At 38.7% G+C, this 18,095-nt stretch overlaps 1 protein-coding gene across 1 annotated transcript in view; it reads left to right on the top strand.

Moving 5' to 3' along the window:
• The window catches only part of ATAD2 (ATPase family AAA domain containing 2), a 35,626-nt gene that overhangs the window by 5,943 nt on the left and 11,588 nt on the right, over positions 1–18,095 (top strand). Inside the window, exons 3-18 of the mRNA XM_065627823.1 lie at positions 1,012–1,058; positions 2,173–2,326; positions 3,722–3,818; positions 4,794–4,866; positions 6,344–6,457; positions 6,921–7,029; positions 8,006–8,122; positions 9,029–9,137; positions 9,359–9,474; positions 10,720–10,894; positions 11,524–11,612; positions 11,956–12,115; positions 13,653–13,743; positions 14,184–14,498; positions 15,809–15,935; positions 16,779–16,962. Of these exons, the coding sequence (XP_065483895.1) occupies positions 1,012–1,058; positions 2,173–2,326; positions 3,722–3,818; positions 4,794–4,866; positions 6,344–6,457; positions 6,921–7,029; positions 8,006–8,122; positions 9,029–9,137; positions 9,359–9,474; positions 10,720–10,894; positions 11,524–11,612; positions 11,956–12,115; positions 13,653–13,743; positions 14,184–14,498; positions 15,809–15,935; positions 16,779–16,962 (2,077 nt within the window). The remainder of the gene's footprint in view (positions 1–1,011; positions 1,059–2,172; positions 2,327–3,721; positions 3,819–4,793; positions 4,867–6,343; positions 6,458–6,920; positions 7,030–8,005; positions 8,123–9,028; positions 9,138–9,358; positions 9,475–10,719; positions 10,895–11,523; positions 11,613–11,955; positions 12,116–13,652; positions 13,744–14,183; positions 14,499–15,808; positions 15,936–16,778; positions 16,963–18,095) is intronic.

The raw sequence follows: 18,095 nt of genomic DNA, 5'->3' as shown, positions 1-18,095 counted from the left end.
CACAAAAGAGAAGCAGCAATATGCTTTATAAAACAGTGAGTTAAGAAAGTTCAGTGGTAAATGTGACAGTGGTTCAACAAGATTTAATGGCAAGGTACACTTGATTATTTACTGCATAGAGGATGGGGTCAGACAAAACCGTTAGGGAGTCATGAGGTTCAGAGAGGACCCCCTTGCATTCCAAACTTCTTCTCAGAGAGGAGTCTAGATGTGGCTGGATCCAGACTCAGTCCTAGACTTGGTCAATGGTTTATGTGTAAAGGATAATATATGTGCAATCAATCCTTTGTATCACTTAGCTAAGATTACCAAGTTTCAGAGCACTTATTCCCAATTCGCTTACCGAGTATCTGATGCAATAAGGATTCTCTCAACCTCAAGGAGTAACCTTGAGAGACATCCCTACCCAAGGGGAGATCCTGGTGTGCAGCCCGCTGCCCTGCAGGAAAGCTCAGCAAGCCCTGGGCTGCCCGCTACGTATGGAGTAAGGTGATTGAATTCTAGTTATATACGCGCAAGACGTCTGGGTCACTGCACCAGCCAGCTCTTGGCGACTGTGTTGCCATCCATCTCCCTAAAATCCAACTTCAGTGGGATGCAGTGACCACCACAGGTGGTTATTGCTTAAGCGTGGGGTGGGGGAGCACACCGCCAAGTCTCAGTGAAAGTCTTCTGATTGTATAAAAAACGCTCATCTTTTCCTAACTCCTTTGAGATCTCTCCTCTGCTTTGGGTACTGAGATGTTATGTGCACTATTGAGACTTCAAGATTAGCAGATTAGGAAATTTATGCCTTTATAGAGCTGTCTGCATATGGTATACAGCAGACTTGGGATCTGAATCCTCTGTATGGTCCACAGGCTTTTCTTTACATGACATGGAACAGGATTATAAACTTGGTCAGGTTCCCTAGACTTAATAGGGAATAATACAATACAATACTTTTATATAATTATTCTAATACAATAATTCTTTTCTCCCTTCTCTTCTCTGTCCTTTTTCTTAATGTAGGCAGTTGGCAAAGCTGAAATCAGATGAAAAAAAAGAGTATAAAGAAGGTAAGTAGTGGTAACTGTGTAGGATTCCTTTTTAGCCTCATTTGGTCACTCTGTCTGTTTAACTTGGCCCCCAAAACTTCTGAATTCATCAACCAGAACCCGCTGAGGTTGTGAGAATAGGTATCTCAAAAACGGTGAATCTTCTTTGAGTTTTATGAAAAGAGGTGGGTGCAAATAGGAGGATTAATTTCTTTCAGGCTTCGGGAGAATGCAGCATGAATTTCAGCCTGCTGTTAGACACTAGAGAATCTGTCATGAGATGCACGTAGTCACTGACATGGGGAAGGTGTCACTGAAGTTCAGCGATTTACCTTGGAACCAAATTGCTGTGTTGAGTACACAAGCGGGCTTGGTGCCGTGAGGCAGCTTGCGGGCAGCTGAGAAAATTTTTATTTCCAGGCAGTGCCCTGCCAGCCCAGGCTGAATGCAGGAAGGGGCCTGAAATACACTTTGTGTGTAGTAATTCAAGTTCTAATTGTGCACTACTTTCTCATTGACCTCTCTTAACTGTTTCAGTGTTAGTGCAAGTAATGAACCTGTAGCAAAGGATGCTGTGCAGTAAATACTGGGAAGATCTTTTTTTGAAGCAGACAAGCGTACAGGTTTTTTGGTATTTGGAAGTTTGAGACATTTCTTATCTTCTAGAGCTTTTGTGTCACGATGCAGAAATGAAAGTGATGAATGTTTAAACAGCGTACTAAAATGTGCATCTTAAGAAGAGACTTCACACTTCAACAATTTTTTAAAAAACTATTAGATACAATCTTACATGAATGGAGTAAAAACACCTTGGAGAGAGGTATTTGTTGTTTTTCCAGAAAGAAGTAACTGGAAGAAACTTGCCTCCTGCATGCAATGAAAGTTGTGTGTTTGTTTTCATCAGATTGGCTTTCCAGTCTATTAAAAAGCTGCTATATAAGTCATGCTTTTAAGTAGGTAGTTTAAACATAAGTGATTTCAGTTGAATGCTCTGGTCATGACGATGACTTCTAATTCAATATTTACAGAAAAAATCAATCCACTGCAGATTTTTTTACATTTTACTAGAGCAACTATGAAATAAAGGGAATAACATTTTCTGTCTCAAAATATTTTATATATTAATGCGTTTTAGTCACCAGAACACTGAAGACCAGAGCTGAAACAAAAGCTGCGGAACAAGTCCATGAAGAAAATGGGGATTTGGAGGTCCGCCGAAGCTGCAGAATTCGACAAAGTCGTTACACCACTACAAATCAATCTGTTTTGTTTGACAAACTTATAACAAAGTAAGTGGGTTTTGTTTGTTTGTTTTTCATCATCTTGCAAAGCTACTAAAATGAGCCTTATTAGCAAGCCTTTGTGCTGTGGCATGATACTGGCTAGGGCCTTTCTCCTTCTTTTGACAACAGAAGAAGGTATTGTGATTCCTGGCAGCAAGAGTTAAGTGCATTCAGTGGTCAGGCCAAGACTTCCCTACATGCCCCCACATACACTGTATATCCCTGTGATAACTGCTGGGCTGCTGTGCCCTCCATAGTAGAATCCTCGCATTGTTGCATAGCTTTGAACTTTCAGGGTGCTCCTGGCAACCTTTGCCAACATTCCTTTGATGTTGAGCAGGTAGGGTCTCCTCCTCCTCCTCTTCCTCTGCCTGTGCTGGTATGTCCTCTAATTATTCTTAATATATTGACTTTTTTGTAAAGTGTGGGCCTTTGTACATCACAGCCAAGCTGTTGTAACCTGAGTTTTTTGGGAATAGGTGCTTGCAGCTATTTAAGACTTCAGGTCTGAGAGTGTATGCGGGAGGATGTATTTGGAAGGTGCTTTATGTGTAAAGAGTTTGGGCACAGCAAATGTTTAAATTGGTGTCTTCGTTTTGGGATTGCCAGTTGTGGAGAGATCTTCATACTAGAGCATCTTTTATGTATGGGCTGGGTAGGTTTTTGTGTTATCTTGTGAACCATTTGACTTGCCCTCTAAATCAATTTTCTTAGCATCAGAACCACCTTCATTTTTAATAAACTTTTCTTTCATGCTTAACAAATATTTTTATAACTCTTAGTTGAGTTAAGATGCTGAGGAAAGTTGGATTCAGCCAAAGTGTTTCTTTGGCCTAGTGTTTCTGCCTGTCTGCCCACAGCTTAGTTCTCTTCGTGAAGCCCAAATTGACATTGTTTTCTTCTGAAAGGTTTGTGAAGTGTAACAACAGTGGGATGTTTTTTCCAGCATATATAGTCATGGAAAATCAACACAAAACTTAAATTACAGTTAAGAGAAGAATAAGCGACCTGTTGTCTGAGGAAGGCTGTGAACTGAAGTTGACTTAATGCTATAATGCACAGCAACCTAAGTGCTATTAAAAACTGCTATAATTTCCTTCTGTTATCTTACTGTGATCTACAAAATCATGTTTTTTGTATTAAAACAGATTTTTTTACTGTGTTCAGCAAGAGGGAAAAATAAATCTGAAAACAGTGTATGTTTGCAATTCCTCAAACGCTTGTTCTTAAGTAAATGTATGACCTAATATTTAAGTTGTGTTAAAAAACTTGGCTAAGTGTCAATGACTCTTGCTTTGTGCATACTACATTAAAACATCATACTGATTATGTGTACTGTTTTAAATGGGATTTTTTTGTACTTGCCTGTCTTTGCTCTTACTTGTCAACTTTTTATCTTAGTACTGCAGAAGCAGTCTTGCAAAAAATGGATGACATGGAGAAGATGCGTAGACGGCGAATGATGGAAGACCTTGGGGTGTTTCACGACGCTGAAGAAGTAGATACTAATTTATTTGACAATTTTTGCATAAGTAGTGTATTTCACATAGGAAAATTACTTTAGCTGCAATTTTAATTTAGCTGAAATAACGTCTTCCAAAGAGTAGTGTAATCTAAAATAACATTTAGTTTTGTTCTCTGATTATAATTTAACATACTGTTATGGTCATGCTACAGATATGGTCTAAGGCTGGAGGAAATATCTTCTTCAGAAGACATGAAATAGCAGTGATATGCTGAAATATGTGTCTTATACGATGCTTTCTGAATTGCCTTATGATTTTCGAACGGACACTGTTTACTAACAGCTGTTTCAGGGCTTGGGTTTTCACTTCACATCCTACTAAAAACTGAATTCATTGATGTCTGCTTTATCTGTGTTTGTTCTTGTGCCAGACTTGCCTGTGAGCTCAAGTCCTCTGTCCCTAGAGGAATTTATGTTAAAATTATGTACAGCAATCATATTTCCTCTTAGTTTTACTCCATTAAGTAAAGTTTTTCAACTGTCCTTTTGAATGACAGGCAATTCATTTTCTAAACATCTTCATAGCCTGCTTTCATAGCTTTTTGTTCAGATCTGAATCCTTTTTTTTTAAATGAAACCAGAATTTTCCATAGCAGTTTGTACATAATCTCTCGAGTTCTCATGTGATTTTTTTTTTTTGTCTACTAGAAATTGTTTTTTCCTGTGTTCTGCCACACTTAGATTATTAACCTGTGATTAATTGATACAATCTGCTTTGTGTCTGGATAAGTATTTAACTGTCATGTGTACTAAACACTATTTTGGAGCAGAAATTCTTGTTACTAATCCTGGGTGCCAGAATTATTTTCCTGTTCTCTCCTGCTGTATCTTAATTCAATCCTTTGTGTATATGGAGTATCTTGACAACGTTACTATCTAGGCACCATATATGCCCTTGTCAGGTTTTCTGCATATTTGTGACTGATTTTTCTTGTTTCTTTTAATTAGGAAAACCTTGATAGCCATTCCCGAGTAAAGAAAGAAATGCAAAGAGCAGACAAAGAAATAGCTGCTGATCAAGGTGACATTGTAGATTCATTCTGTTTTAAATTTTCTTTACTATGCTCTAGCCAAAAGCCTCATTTTAAACAATTGAGACAAGCTGAACTACTGGCTATTTTTCATCTATTAAAAAAATCTATATTAGTATTGACATTACAAGCCATAATCAAAGACTCTAGGGCTGTACTGTAGTGAGCTCAGAACAGGTATTCAGGGGAAAAAAAAAAAAAAACAAACCGGGTGCTTTTCCAAAATGTTTAGAAGATAAAAGGCAACAGATGGCTGTGGACAGGTGGGAATACGAAGAAGTGGACGGTATTACTCAGAATGAGAAAGAGTGATCTCGCTACAGCAGGAGCGCGACAGTTTTCACAGTTTTGAGCAGCACGGTGAGAATTTTCAGGAAATGACGTGGGCTGCCAGATGTGTACGGAAAGCTCCACCTGAGCGTGAAGATCAGTAGGAGAGAAGATAGTGTTGTTCATTTTTGCGTTTAGCAGGTAGTCAGTGGAAGCTGCTGGCTGGGCCTGTAATTAGGAGTTGTCATCCCAGTACTCAGTGGGAAATAACATGAGGAATAAGGTTAAATCGTAAAAGACGATATTAATTTTATGTTTGAAGTGAGGGGAAAAACCTCAGGTTCTTAAGGAGAACGATAGTTGTGACTAAGGCAGTCAGACCAGTGATTCTAGTAGGAGCTTTCTGGATGGAGCAGCGTGTAAGAGTGTATGTAAGGCCAGAAATGGATGTGGTGGTAGCTGAGCCGATCAGCGTTAGGTTTTGTGGTAGATGTCCTCCACACACCCTCACGGAGCTCTGAGAGACAGTGGCAGGAGTGCGGGAGCCCAAATAATAACCCTGTAGGGGTTATAATAACCTCCCAGGCCCATCAGCCCTTCAAAACCCTATCTGCACAAACCCAGAGGAGCCCAGGGGTGCACAAGGGCAGGCAGGAACCCAAATCAAGGACTCAAATCAAGGAGAAACAGCCACCTTGATCTGGGCCCCTCCCAGGGCTGTCCCAGCAGAGCTGTCAGCCCCAGTGTCTGGGCGTGAAACCCATCGGGGGCAGCTCTCCAGGTTGCCTGTCGGACTAAGCAGTGACTGCCAGGCCTGGGACATGTTGTGGGATGTGGGGGAAAAGCAGTTCACACAGGACTTACTATGGGATCTTCAGGGCAGGAACGAATGGCAGGACAACGGAGGGATTTAGGTGATTTGGGGAGGAACAAGAGTGGGGAAATAGAGGACTGATGAGAAGTCACCCAGCAATTTCAGCGAGGTCAGAACAGTATCTATGCATATACTCCTCTGTGTTTTGTAGTTTCTGGAATGTGTCCTGCATAAGATGGTCTTAAGGTTTTGTAGGTTTTCAGATCTATTGCATCATACATGTGAAGGCAATAGTAAAACCTATAGGCATCTCTGTAGTGCATTTTGAATTTAATATAATTTGCAACAGTACTTAAACAGTTTAATGTTATGTCAATGTACAGTAGTTTCATCAGAAGAAAGTGAAGAGAAGGAAGATGATGATGGTGAAGACACACGAAAGCGTTATGACTTGCGACAGAGGAAAGCTGTTGAACGCTATCAAGCTCCATTGGAAAGTAGGTTATATGCACAATTTCTCTTAAGAGCTAATTTCTTGCACATAAGTGAGATTTTTTTTCTTTTAAATGAAAGTATATACACACACTCAACTTGTATTTAAACTTCTTCACTCTTCAAGTAAATTTTATTAAATGTATATATCCTGTGCACATTGGATTTCTTTGCCATTTAGCATACTTGTTGTTTTTCAGTAAAAAAATGTCATATGTATCATTGAAAGAATAGTAATTAAATAGACTTGATAATCTTACTCTTGTGGTTCCCAGTTCTCCTTAAAAAGCATGTGTGTTTTTTCACTTCTACTGTGCACTAATTTAAAAGAAAATCTCCTCCAAATCACTTGAAACTTCCCCTGGAATTAGATATGGGTGAAACACATGATATTTTCTGCCTCTTTCACTGTCCCGCTTTCTCTTAAACTTGGTTGTAGTGTTATTCTAAATTCTCTGCTTTCAACAGAACCAAAACAACGGAAGATATATTTCTCAGGCCGCACTTCACCTGTTAGACAGGGATATTCATTCAGAAGTGCTCGGTCACAAGGCTCTTCCTTCAAAAAAACTAACAGGTTGGTGTATGGTTGGTGATAGCTGTTATTTGTCAATATTGCTGTCAGCCACATTACTGAATAATCCTTTCGAGGGTTTTTTGAATGGTGGTAATTACAGATTAATAGCATGATTATTACAGTGGTAGTCTGAGGGTACAAAGAAAAAAAATACCGAGGGGGAGACAACACTTTTTATTAGCCATTAGATTTTCAGAAGTGCGATACTTATGGTCACTGATAAGGTCATTATGGAGGCTGTGACTGAGATCGTGTAACTGAAATTATTTTGTTCTAGAATTGAAGCCAGAATCTCCCTCTGAAAATCTTAGACTATTTAATCTTGAAGGATACCGATTATGTTCTTAAAACTGAAAATAATTAAGTTAGAGAGAGAACCTGTATGGAAGTTAGAGTGTTGGTTTTTTTTTTTTAACCACTCAAATACTAATTTGAGTTTCTCTTTAGAATCAGTTAATGTTTCTGTAGGAAGCTATCCTTAAACAAGAAAAATGCTAAATGCAATTTTAAATTGCAATAGTAATGATGAAGGGGTTTGGATCCTCTAAGCAGTTAGAGCATGGAGAATGCCATCTCTTGCTAGATATTGAGCACTTTGTTTGGCATCCTTGAAAGCAGACAGTGATAGAAGGAAGGGTTTATGAAGCCAAATTTTTAAATAAGTTGAGAAAGTTTAATATTTCACAGAGTGTATACGTAATGCTAAATGAAACTTGATTTGTGTGTCTGAGAAAGAACTTGGGCAAAATGAGTAATTTTTAATTAAACTTCTTTGCAAAATAGTTAAACAATTTACCTAAGAAAAGTTAAATTTTGCTGTCACAAGGAAGATCATGTAATGTACTTTGAAATCAGATTCACAGGGAGTACAGTGATCTGGAAACTCCATAGGTCTTAACTAAATTCTGAGATAGAATTCACTTAAATTTTGATATTACTTAGTGTATACTGAAATTTTTTACTTGTTTGTTTGCAGACGGAGACATGCAGTCCACAACAGTGATTCCACATCCTCTTCCTCATTGTCCTCATCTGATGAGGACGAGCATTTTGAGCCGCATAAGAAGCACAGCCATAACAGAGACTTGAGCAGGTTAATGAAATTGGAGAACAGGGAGGGAGAAATCTACTTGGGAGGAGTTTGTATGTGCCTAACCATGAAGTGTTATCCTCTTCATCTTGTACAGTGTCTAAATTGTGGCAATATTTAATCATATCTGTTGGTACTGATGACTCTAACTGGACGCTCTAAAATTGGAGTTTTAGACTTTATTTTAATAAGCAATTTGATTTCTATGCAGGAATGGGAGGAGGAACACTTTCATGTAATTTTTTAGTGTAAAATTCTACTGCTCCTGTGTTTTACAGTAGTTTAATCAGAAAGAAAACCACCATAACAGAAGATGTTAGAAATAGAGGAAGTGATGGAGGTTTTGTTACTTAACAGATGCTCTAGAAAAACTGTTTTAATAACATTGTAACAAATGATTTTTCAGCCCAATTCTGGCACTCGCATCCCAAAGTCTTTGGGAAGGACCAGCAGTGCTGGGCAGCCTTTGTAATGTTAATCCACACTGAAATAAGTATCCCCTTGGGCTGTAACTTTTTGAATGTAGAAGCAAAAAATCTTTGAAAGATGTCAGTGTGTTTTGGGGTGGTTCTTCCATCATACAGATCAAGGTCAGTTCACAGTCTCCACGTATGGAATAACTTGTTCGAAGCTTGCGTTCATGTATGTTCTGTGTTTACTGGTGTAAATATTCGCAACTGCTAAGAGTTGCTAAAGTAATTAACTCGATTTAATGTCTGGAGTGACCATTTTTCTTGATTTACTCATGGACATTAAACGTAAACCAATTTGAATGAATATTTAACTATTTAGGAAGTTTATGCACATTTATAAGGTCTTCTGCATTCCCTTGGCATCATTATAAAAGCAAAAATCTAGCTGCATCTTAAGTTACAAAGTGACTTTCTCTTTCCCCTTAATTTAAATCAGGTGTCTTCCACTAAACTTTCGGAAAGATGATTTAAAGGGAATTCACAAGGATCGAATGAAAATAGGAGCAAGTCTGGCTGATGTTGATCCAATGCAAATAGATAGCTCAGTAAGTATTTTCAGTTCATTGTGTCAGTGAGATGTTCCCAGTGTTTATGAAAGCTTTCAATAACATGCTGTCTACAACTGCCTTGGTTTACAGTTTTCTCTCAAGCAATTTGAAAATTGCCCAGAACATTTCCTTTGTGCTGACATACAATTTCTGATGGAACCTTATTGAGGTTGCAGCTTTCTTTAACATAAAATGTGTTCTGTTGAATTTATCTTTAGGTATGCTTTGATGGTGTGGGTGGTCTTCATGATCACATCTCAGCTTTAAAAGAGATGGTTGTTTTTCCATTGCTTTACCCAGAAGTCTTTGAGAGATTCAAAATTCAACCTCCAAGGTAACAGAGATTGTTTAAAACTATAAATTCTAATTCACTCATTTTCAGGAGAATATTCAATGGACGTATCAATATGTTTCCGTGCTTCAAAATTTTCAGCAGTGTTGATGGTAGCTGTAGTAATAAGTAATTTCTTAAAAATGGATGCAATCCAGAGTATATGTAGGTTCAAAGATTTACTGTGTGGCAAGACTATACTTTAAAAGTGACTTGCCTTTAAAAGGTGGGATTAAGGTGGTTTTGTTTTGAGTTTTATGTACAAGTCAACTTGATTAGTTTATAAGCACAAAGGAATCATAAACTAGCAGTCAACTGTGATTTGTTGCTTGGAAGTCCAGTTGTATCTCCCACCAACTGTTTTTTCAAGTGCGCAAGTATCAATTTTACTATTGATAGGACTTGCAACTAGAACCTTGCAGTGTTTGTTGTGCTTAGGCTAAAATACAAATCTGTCCACTTCTTACATAGCTAAATTAGTTATGTGTTATGAAATGAAATTATTAGAGATGTAATTTTTAGCTTTATATTTGCTTGGTCAGCAAAGCTCAGTCATGGTATACTGAAATATAAATTCTTTGCTTTTGGTAACTTTAAAAGTATAACGAATAATGGAAAGACAGTCTTTCAGTGTTTTGCTTCTTTATTAATTGAAATTCTTTCTGAAACATCAGTGTATTGACTTTTCTAGTTGATGGCTATATTTATCTGGAAATACAAGATACCTTCCCAGCTTTAGACTTCCTCCTCATCATCAGCAATGGATGGTCTGGGAGATGAAATCCAATTACTTAAAGCTTTTTAAGGGAGAATGAAATGCTTTACTATCAAATCTTGCTTTATGTGAAAACCAGCATGAATATGCAGTGTATCATTGAAGAATGAACTGATGGTTCAGCAGTCAGCCCAGTCTCAGATTCTGCGCTGAAGTTTGTGCTTGTTTGACTCCACTGTGCTGTAACCACATTTGTCAGAAGTTTTGGAAGTGTCCTTCTGGGATGCTATGATCTTTTCTCAAAGTTTTGTATATCTGCATTATCCTCTTTATTCATTTCATTTACTGCCTTGTTGAATTGTGGTAGGAACGCAAAACTTCCATCTGTTTTGACTTTTCTCACACTTCAGCTCTTACCACCATCTTATACATATGAAGTGTTTTGGTTAGAAGAGTTTTATGTTAGGGATGGGGATCATAATAGATACTTTTCATGATGTTTTTACTTATGTGATTTTTTTTTTTTATTGCAGAGGCTGTCTATTCTATGGCCCACCAGGGACTGGGAAGACACTGGTTGCTCGTGCACTTGCTAATGAATGTAGCCAAGGTGACAGGAAAATAGCCTTTTTTATGAGAAAAGGTGCCGACTGCCTGAGTAAATGGGTGGGAGAAGCTGAACGACAGCTTCGTTTATTATTTGATCAGGTAAGGTTGAAATGTGCTGTGTGTTCTGTCTGAGTTGTAACTAATTTTTTGTGATCAGTATTTTTAAGGAGAACTCACTCTTTTTGTGTTTGTCAGTTCCTTCCATGGAAATTGGATTGTCAGTGTTTGGGGTTTTTTTAATCTTGAGATATATTGGGAAAGATTAATAAAACAAATGAGACACTCACAGAGCAACCACCCTGCTGCCCCCACCTCGAAAAAATATCAAAACCAGCCACCAAAGAGGTTTCAGGCAGCAAAAGATGGTGGCTTTAGATCAGAGGGAAACAGATGCAGGCTGAAAGCATGGTCATTTAAATTCATAACAGAAGCTTGCTTCCAGAACCTGTAATTGAATTAAGTCCCAGCTCGGTTCTCAGTGGCTGCCAAATAGCCGTAAGAATTTGTGGTATGATTTGTTTCCTGTCACCCAGCCTCGGTGGGTTCACATAGGCTGCTGTCTTCTGTTATACATGCCACTTCCTCCATTAGCTCAATTAGTAGAGATCCCTGATGCTACTCTGAAAAATCTAGTTCCAGTGACTTTCCAACCATAACATTTTTCATGCATTTTCTCTTTAAAATAGTGCTGGTTTACTTATGTCAATATTCCCGTGTTTTCATTCTAGGCCTACCAGATGCGACCTTCAATTATTTTCTTTGATGAGATAGACGGTCTTGCTCCTGTACGGTCCAGTAAACAAGACCAAATTCATAGGTAGTACATTCTTTGTATCTACATAGAAGCTGCTTGATCTTTGTGAAAAGAAGGCCACAACCTATTTATGTGACACAGTCATTTATCTTGAAAACTAGTAATCCAATGCTACTAAATTTCAGATGATGTTTAAGCAATAACTGAAAACAATGCACTAAGCTTGATAACAGCACAATGCCAGAGTTACCTTATTTATTTTTTTATGTCTTAAAATGATTCTTTCACTAATCAGCATCTCATCAATTAAAAGCTTGTCCTTTCTGAGTGATCATTGGAGAAGGTTGTGTAGAACGTAAAAAAAAATTAACTGAACTAGTGAATGAAAATTATATTTTTCTGTTAGCTCCATTGTATCAACACTTCTGGCACTTATGGATGGCTTAGACAGCAGAGGAGAGATTGTGGTAATCGGAGCCACCAACAGACTGGATTCCATAGATCCCGCTTTACGAAGACCCGGACGCTTTGATCGAGAGTTCCTCTTCGGCTTGCCAAATAAAGAGGTCAGAACTCAAACTCATCCTTAATGCTAATGTGGCAAAGTCCATACATATATAACAAAACCATGTAACAATGCAGTATTGTATAATACAACTTGGACAAATGAGGGATATCTGGAGAGGCTGTGTTGTACTGTGGAGGGCAGATCTGGTACTGAATGCATATGGTAAAGATGATTTCAACAAGCAGTTAGTTCTATAGTTTTGGTTTCACTGTGACCAGCCAAGAAAATGGGATGCTGCTGCTAGTCACTGAAATGTTTAAGAAAGAATGAATATATGAATTAGCTATAAATTACTGCTATCTCATCTTGAAAAATGAAAGAAATGGTGTGCACGCAATAATTCCTTTTTTGCTAAGAAAAGCTTTTATCAAGGCTGGTGCTGGAACGAATTAATGTTTTTCGTTCCCAAAGCGGTTCGTGTTTGCTTACTTATTTAATCCACTTGGGCACTTCCACGATGAAGTGCTCTTGCTCTCAGTTCTTGGTTTATGAATGGATAGTGGACATACCTGTGTCAGATTGTTCCAGCCTGGGTATCCTGGAAGATAACTACAAGTATTTTGGGATCTGTCGTTCTTACTGGTACTCACTAACAGGGGGTTGGCCGAAGGTGTGAAGTGCACTGCACAGGTGCAGGGCTTGGAAAGGTTCTAGTTCAATGGCAGCAGCTAAGCAATGAAAAAATAGGTATATAGCAACCAAAAAATGTGGGGGGGAAGATACTGTGCAAAACTGGAACCCTGGTTTTGTGGTTTTTCTCTGGCTGTCAACTGATATTTCTTGTAGTAGCACTTTTTGGAAAAAGGATAAAACATTTATTGAAGGCTAGTAAAAGTTCACTAAACGGTATTTAACGCAAACATTGGTCTCCAGTTTTTACCTGCTTTCAGGAACAGGAGAGGAGGTGCCATCAAACAGATAAAATAAGATTCCCTACTGTGGAAGAATTCTAGAAATCTGCCATAATTACTCTATGTACCAGGAAATAAACTTAAGTTACAGTCTTGCTAAGATCAGAGATGGAGATAGGCAACGTTTGACGTTTTCTGGATCACTGACAGTAGTTTGAGTCATTATTCTTCTCTGTAGTAATTGTAGCAATTTGAAACACAGTGCTACGACAGTTTTCCTTAAACGAACTGGCAGAAAAGCAAGTCTGATGAACTAATGACAATATCACCATAAGATTTTGGTAAATTTGAGAGAATTTTCTTGGTTTGCGGATAAGTTTTTTACTACATTTTTTCCCTCAGGATCATTAGGTCTCATACTTGTGGAAACTTGCTTTTTATGGAAGCTATAAATGCGTTTTATTTCACTGCAGGCCCCCAGGAAGAGTTTAAAGTAACAAATTGAGAATTATTGAATTTCCTGCTTGAAAAAGCAGAGTATATTAAATGAACTTTAAAACACTTAGAAGTTTAGCAGATAAGAAACATATTTGTATAGATGTGGGAGTTTTTCAGATTTTGTGTTGGTGGTTTTTTTTAAGAGAAAACTTACAACAAATTAAAATGCAACCATTTTGTTTCCAGGCTAGAAAAGAGATTTTCCAGATTCACACACGAGACTGGACCCCTAAGCCATTGGACGCGTTTCTTGAAGAGCTAGCTGAAAAATGCGTTGGTAAGTTTGAAAACAAAGTGAGTTAACTGCTTGTGACTGAGTCCTAAGGAATCGGAGCTTGTACCAGGCAGTACCCAAGCCCTTGTGCCTTGCTGCAGTGCGAGCCAGTGAGGCAGCTGGCACACCTTGGGGAAAAAAAAATAGCAAGATAGATGCTTCTTTTCTTTTAATTTTCTTTCTGTCTCTCAGAACACTGAATGGAGTTTGGGCATCTTCCTCTGGAGCAAAGTTTTGATTAGGAGGCTGCTTCCTAAGGTCAAGATATCAGGCTGTGACCCACATAACCGAATTTCTCTGCAGTGCAGTAACTCCTTAAATTCTCTCTTAACCTATTTATTTTTGGCTGCATACAAAGTCTTTCAGCGTTGCACTTTGGAAACCTTGGCCTTGACTTCTGTGTTGCCTGAGACTGACATAACATTTGATTCTTGTTTTATTAGGATACTGTGGTGCTGACATTAAATCCTTGTGTGCTGAAGCTGCCCTCTGTGCTTTGCGCCGCCGCTATCCTCAGATATACAAAAGTAGAGAGAAACTGCTGTTAGATGTCGCTTCTATTAAAATAACAGCAAAAGATTTTGTTATGGCTATGCAGAAGACTGTTCCAGCTTCACAGAGGGCTGTGGCTTCACCTGGGCAAGCACTATCACCTATTTCAAAACCGCTGCTTGAAAACACACTAGCAAGAATTTTACAAGCCTTGCAGAGAGTATTTCCCCAGGCAGAGCTTGCACTAAAGAACGACCAACAGCAAGGTACAAAAATTACATCCACTTCTTTAAAATTCCGCCAAAGCAAAAACTTCTGATTTGTGCAATCAACACAAAACTTCTCAACCGTAATGACAGTGGAGTTTTATAATATGCATGTGCACACCTTTATTTCAGGAATATGGTGCATAGATTTTATTCTGGATTCTAAACTGCTAGATGGGAGCTGTGAATGACTCGCAATATGCGGTAGAGAACTATGCGTTCTCTACTAGAGCACCCTGTTTCTGACAGTAGCTAACATATTTATCACTTGTAGAGATGGATCTAAGGTTTAAGGTATGAGGCACTTCCTTCAAAACAAATGTTTAAATGGGAGCAGAAAGGCATTTTTACATGAATGCTTCTAATTCCTGTGTGAAGAATGTCAGGACCGTAATACAAGTTGTTTAAGCTAAATACTGTTTTAACTATCATGATTTTTAACCAGTCTCTTAATTTAAATGTTTGTGGATCCCACTGTACACCTGCACGTGAGATCAGAATGTTTTAGTAGTGTATACTTTGGGGCTTGTCTTCCATAGCATGTGAGCTCAGGCTCCTGACTGCATCAGCCCTGATCAGGTTTAGACTGTCAGCTGGTGAGAGCAAATAAATTGATAAACTCATTCCACTCCTGGTTAATGGAGAACTGTGGTTAGCTGTTATGCTAATCCCTTGAGAATATGCTACCAATATTACTCCCAGTAGAGCTGGGAGATATATTTGCATTGGTAAAACAGAGGCAGAAATCCAATAACAAAATAAAACCAGAGAGGTCAGGGGATTGGTAATTGCATCCCCTCTCTGTTGTCTGCCTTCCATTATCTCCTCCTTTGGTGATCTTTGAGGAGCCTTATTTAGAAGATGAGTTGGTCTGTACATTCTGACTCACTAGTCCCAGACAAATGGAAATTTGCGGCCATCACATTCACTTAATTCCCTCACTTCCAGTGGGGGAACCTGCTCCAGGAAGAAGTGGCCTTGTTGGGTTTTTCTGGTGTCTAGGAACTACAGAAGTTGTTCCCAATCATCTTTATTCTAAGGAAAAAAAAACTCGCGAGTTTTCACCAGCAGAGTGATACACCTTATGCAAATCATGTGACTTAGGACAGCTCTGTGGAGACTTGTGCGATCTCCTTAGGTCTGTGGTAGGATGAACTCTTCAGAAAAGAGCATTCAGCACGTGCCCTCAAATCACAGAATCACAGATGAAGAAATACAAGATGTTTCTAGCACTGATTTAGAAGCTGTATTAATGCGAGAGCAAGATGCAGACTATTCAAGAAAGTTAACAAACCTCTCTCGTCTTTCAGACAGTTCAAATCATGTTTTAAGAAATTATGCGATTGACAGTGATGAGGAATCGCCATCAATCTTTGAAGATAAGTCAACACATAAAATGCCTGGAAAACAAAAGGAAAAATTCCTCGATTTTAGCAGGTAAATGTTTGTCCCCTTTATGTTTACATTTTTAAGGTGGCTGGCTCTGTAAACAGTTTTGGCATGAGGGGTGGTAAACCAAGGACTAAAGTGTGTGTGGGAAGTGATCAATATTTGCAAGAAATATGAAGATCCAGCTGAGTGCTAATGTTCTTATGGAGTACACTGCCATAACCCAGCAAACGGAATAGCCCAGCCCTCTTTTCCTAAGTCAAAGCGATCCACAGACTATTAGAACATGTTGATTTAATCCATGGTATTCCTTGAAAGACTCAAGACCAAGGAAATGTGCTGTCTGTCATTTTAATGAAAAATAAGTATGGATTTGTGTAGCCATCTTTTGCCCTTCTGCGTTCCAAGATCATTCGACCAGTAGCAAATTATGTAGCAGAAACAAATTGAGAAATGGTTTGTTAAAACAGTGTGAGAAAAACTTAAACAATGTCTGCATTTTGTACCTTTAACCTAGTAAATTTATATGAATCTTTTGACATTTTAATATGCAAAGTCATGTAAGCCAACAGTTGAAAAAAAGAGATTGTTGTTGTCACTGTTGTGTCAGTTATTTTTCACAATTCGTCTAGCTGTCTTCTCCAGAAAGTCTTCTGAGCCACTGAGCTTGATTAGGTCTCTAGGATCTTTAAATTCAGCCACCACTATTGTGGTGGAAAAAACAAGTTTGTGAGAAAATGGGCCTTGACAGTCTTCCCCATCACAAACCACCTTATTGTTTGCTGGAATACAGAGAGTATTTACCAAAAACAGAGGTATAAGAAAACCTTTAACATTTGTGTGCCTGTTCATCACTTCTTTTCTAAACTTATTTTCTTCTTACTGTTCTAGAAATGCTTATTACCAGCCAACATCTTGCAGGCCACGGTTCTTACTAGTTGGAGAACCAGGATATGGGCAAGCTTCTCATTTGGCACCTGCCGTAATACATGCCCTGGAAAAGTTTCCAGTTTATACACTAGACTTATCTGTTTTGTTTGTTAGCATCGCAACACCAGAAGAAACATGTGCACAGGTATCTTTTTTCTTTTTAATCTCATAGCAGTCATGAACTGTATGTAAACTAGTAGAGTGAGCAAAATTCATTGTTATTGGAGGTGGCCTGGTGAATGTGCTGTTATGTTTACTTCTGTCTGAAAATCCACTTTTCTTCTAGATTGAAGGATACTGAATAAGTATGTTGTACATGGCCATATTTTCCATTCAGATTGAACAGTGAGGATGTTGCTAGCAGCTTGGGAAGCTGGGAGGTGCTGCTAGTAAGCCCCTTTTTATGGCAAGAAATCCTGCATCTCAGTGGGATCCAGGAAGTTGTTTTCATTGCATCTTAAGACTCTGTGCTCCCAGCAGATGGCTCTGCATCAGCCTGACTGCATGTCATGCACTTTTCATAGCCCTCGTTTTTATTGTATTCGTAAGGCAATCAAGGTTTTGGGGAAAAGATGTATTTCTTTCCTTAAATATACAGCTTCTACTGCTGCTGTATATGTAGTAAAAGCATTAAAATTCATGGCACATTTACAGTTGTACCCTGGTGTGTTTTTCTTAACTAGGAAAATTAAATATAAGCAGATTTAGTGCTGTTTTCCTTTTTACTTTTAGGCAGGAAATCCATTTTGTTTGGCATCACTGTATTAAAATATTTTGACCTTTAGTAGCAGCATTTGAGTGCTGTACAAGTAAGGACAGACACATTACGTGACCGGATACTCATTTGTCACATAAGAAGAACAATTCCTTTTTTTGTTATGTGATGGTTGCATCTGTGGTCATATAACTACCATGTCTAGTCACTGCCTGGATAGACCACGTGTGCTTCCCACTTTGTGACAGGAACTCCCTGTGGCCTTTCAGGACTTAAAAGTGGCCTATAAGAAAGGTGGGGACAGATTTTTTAGCAGGGCCTGTAGCAATAGGACAAGGGGCAATGGTTTTAAACTAAAAGAGGGAAGATTCAGGTTAGACATGAGGAAGAAATTTTTTACAATGAGGGTGGTAAAACCCTGGCCCAGGTTGCCCAGAGGGGTGGTAGATGCCCCATCCCTGGAGACATTCAAGGCCAGGCTGGACGGGGCTCTGAGCAGCCTGGTCTAGTTGAAGATGTCCCTGCTCATTGCAGGGGGTTGGACTAGATGAGCTTTGAAGGTC

The sequence above is a fragment of the Caloenas nicobarica genome, chromosome 2 (genome assembly GCF_036013445.1).
Source record: "Caloenas nicobarica isolate bCalNic1 chromosome 2, bCalNic1.hap1, whole genome shotgun sequence".
In the NCBI taxonomy this organism is placed as follows: Eukaryota; Metazoa; Chordata; class Aves; order Columbiformes; family Columbidae; genus Caloenas; species Caloenas nicobarica.
The sequence above is the reverse complement of the archived record's forward strand: the minus strand, read 5'-3'. Positions and strand labels throughout refer to the sequence as shown.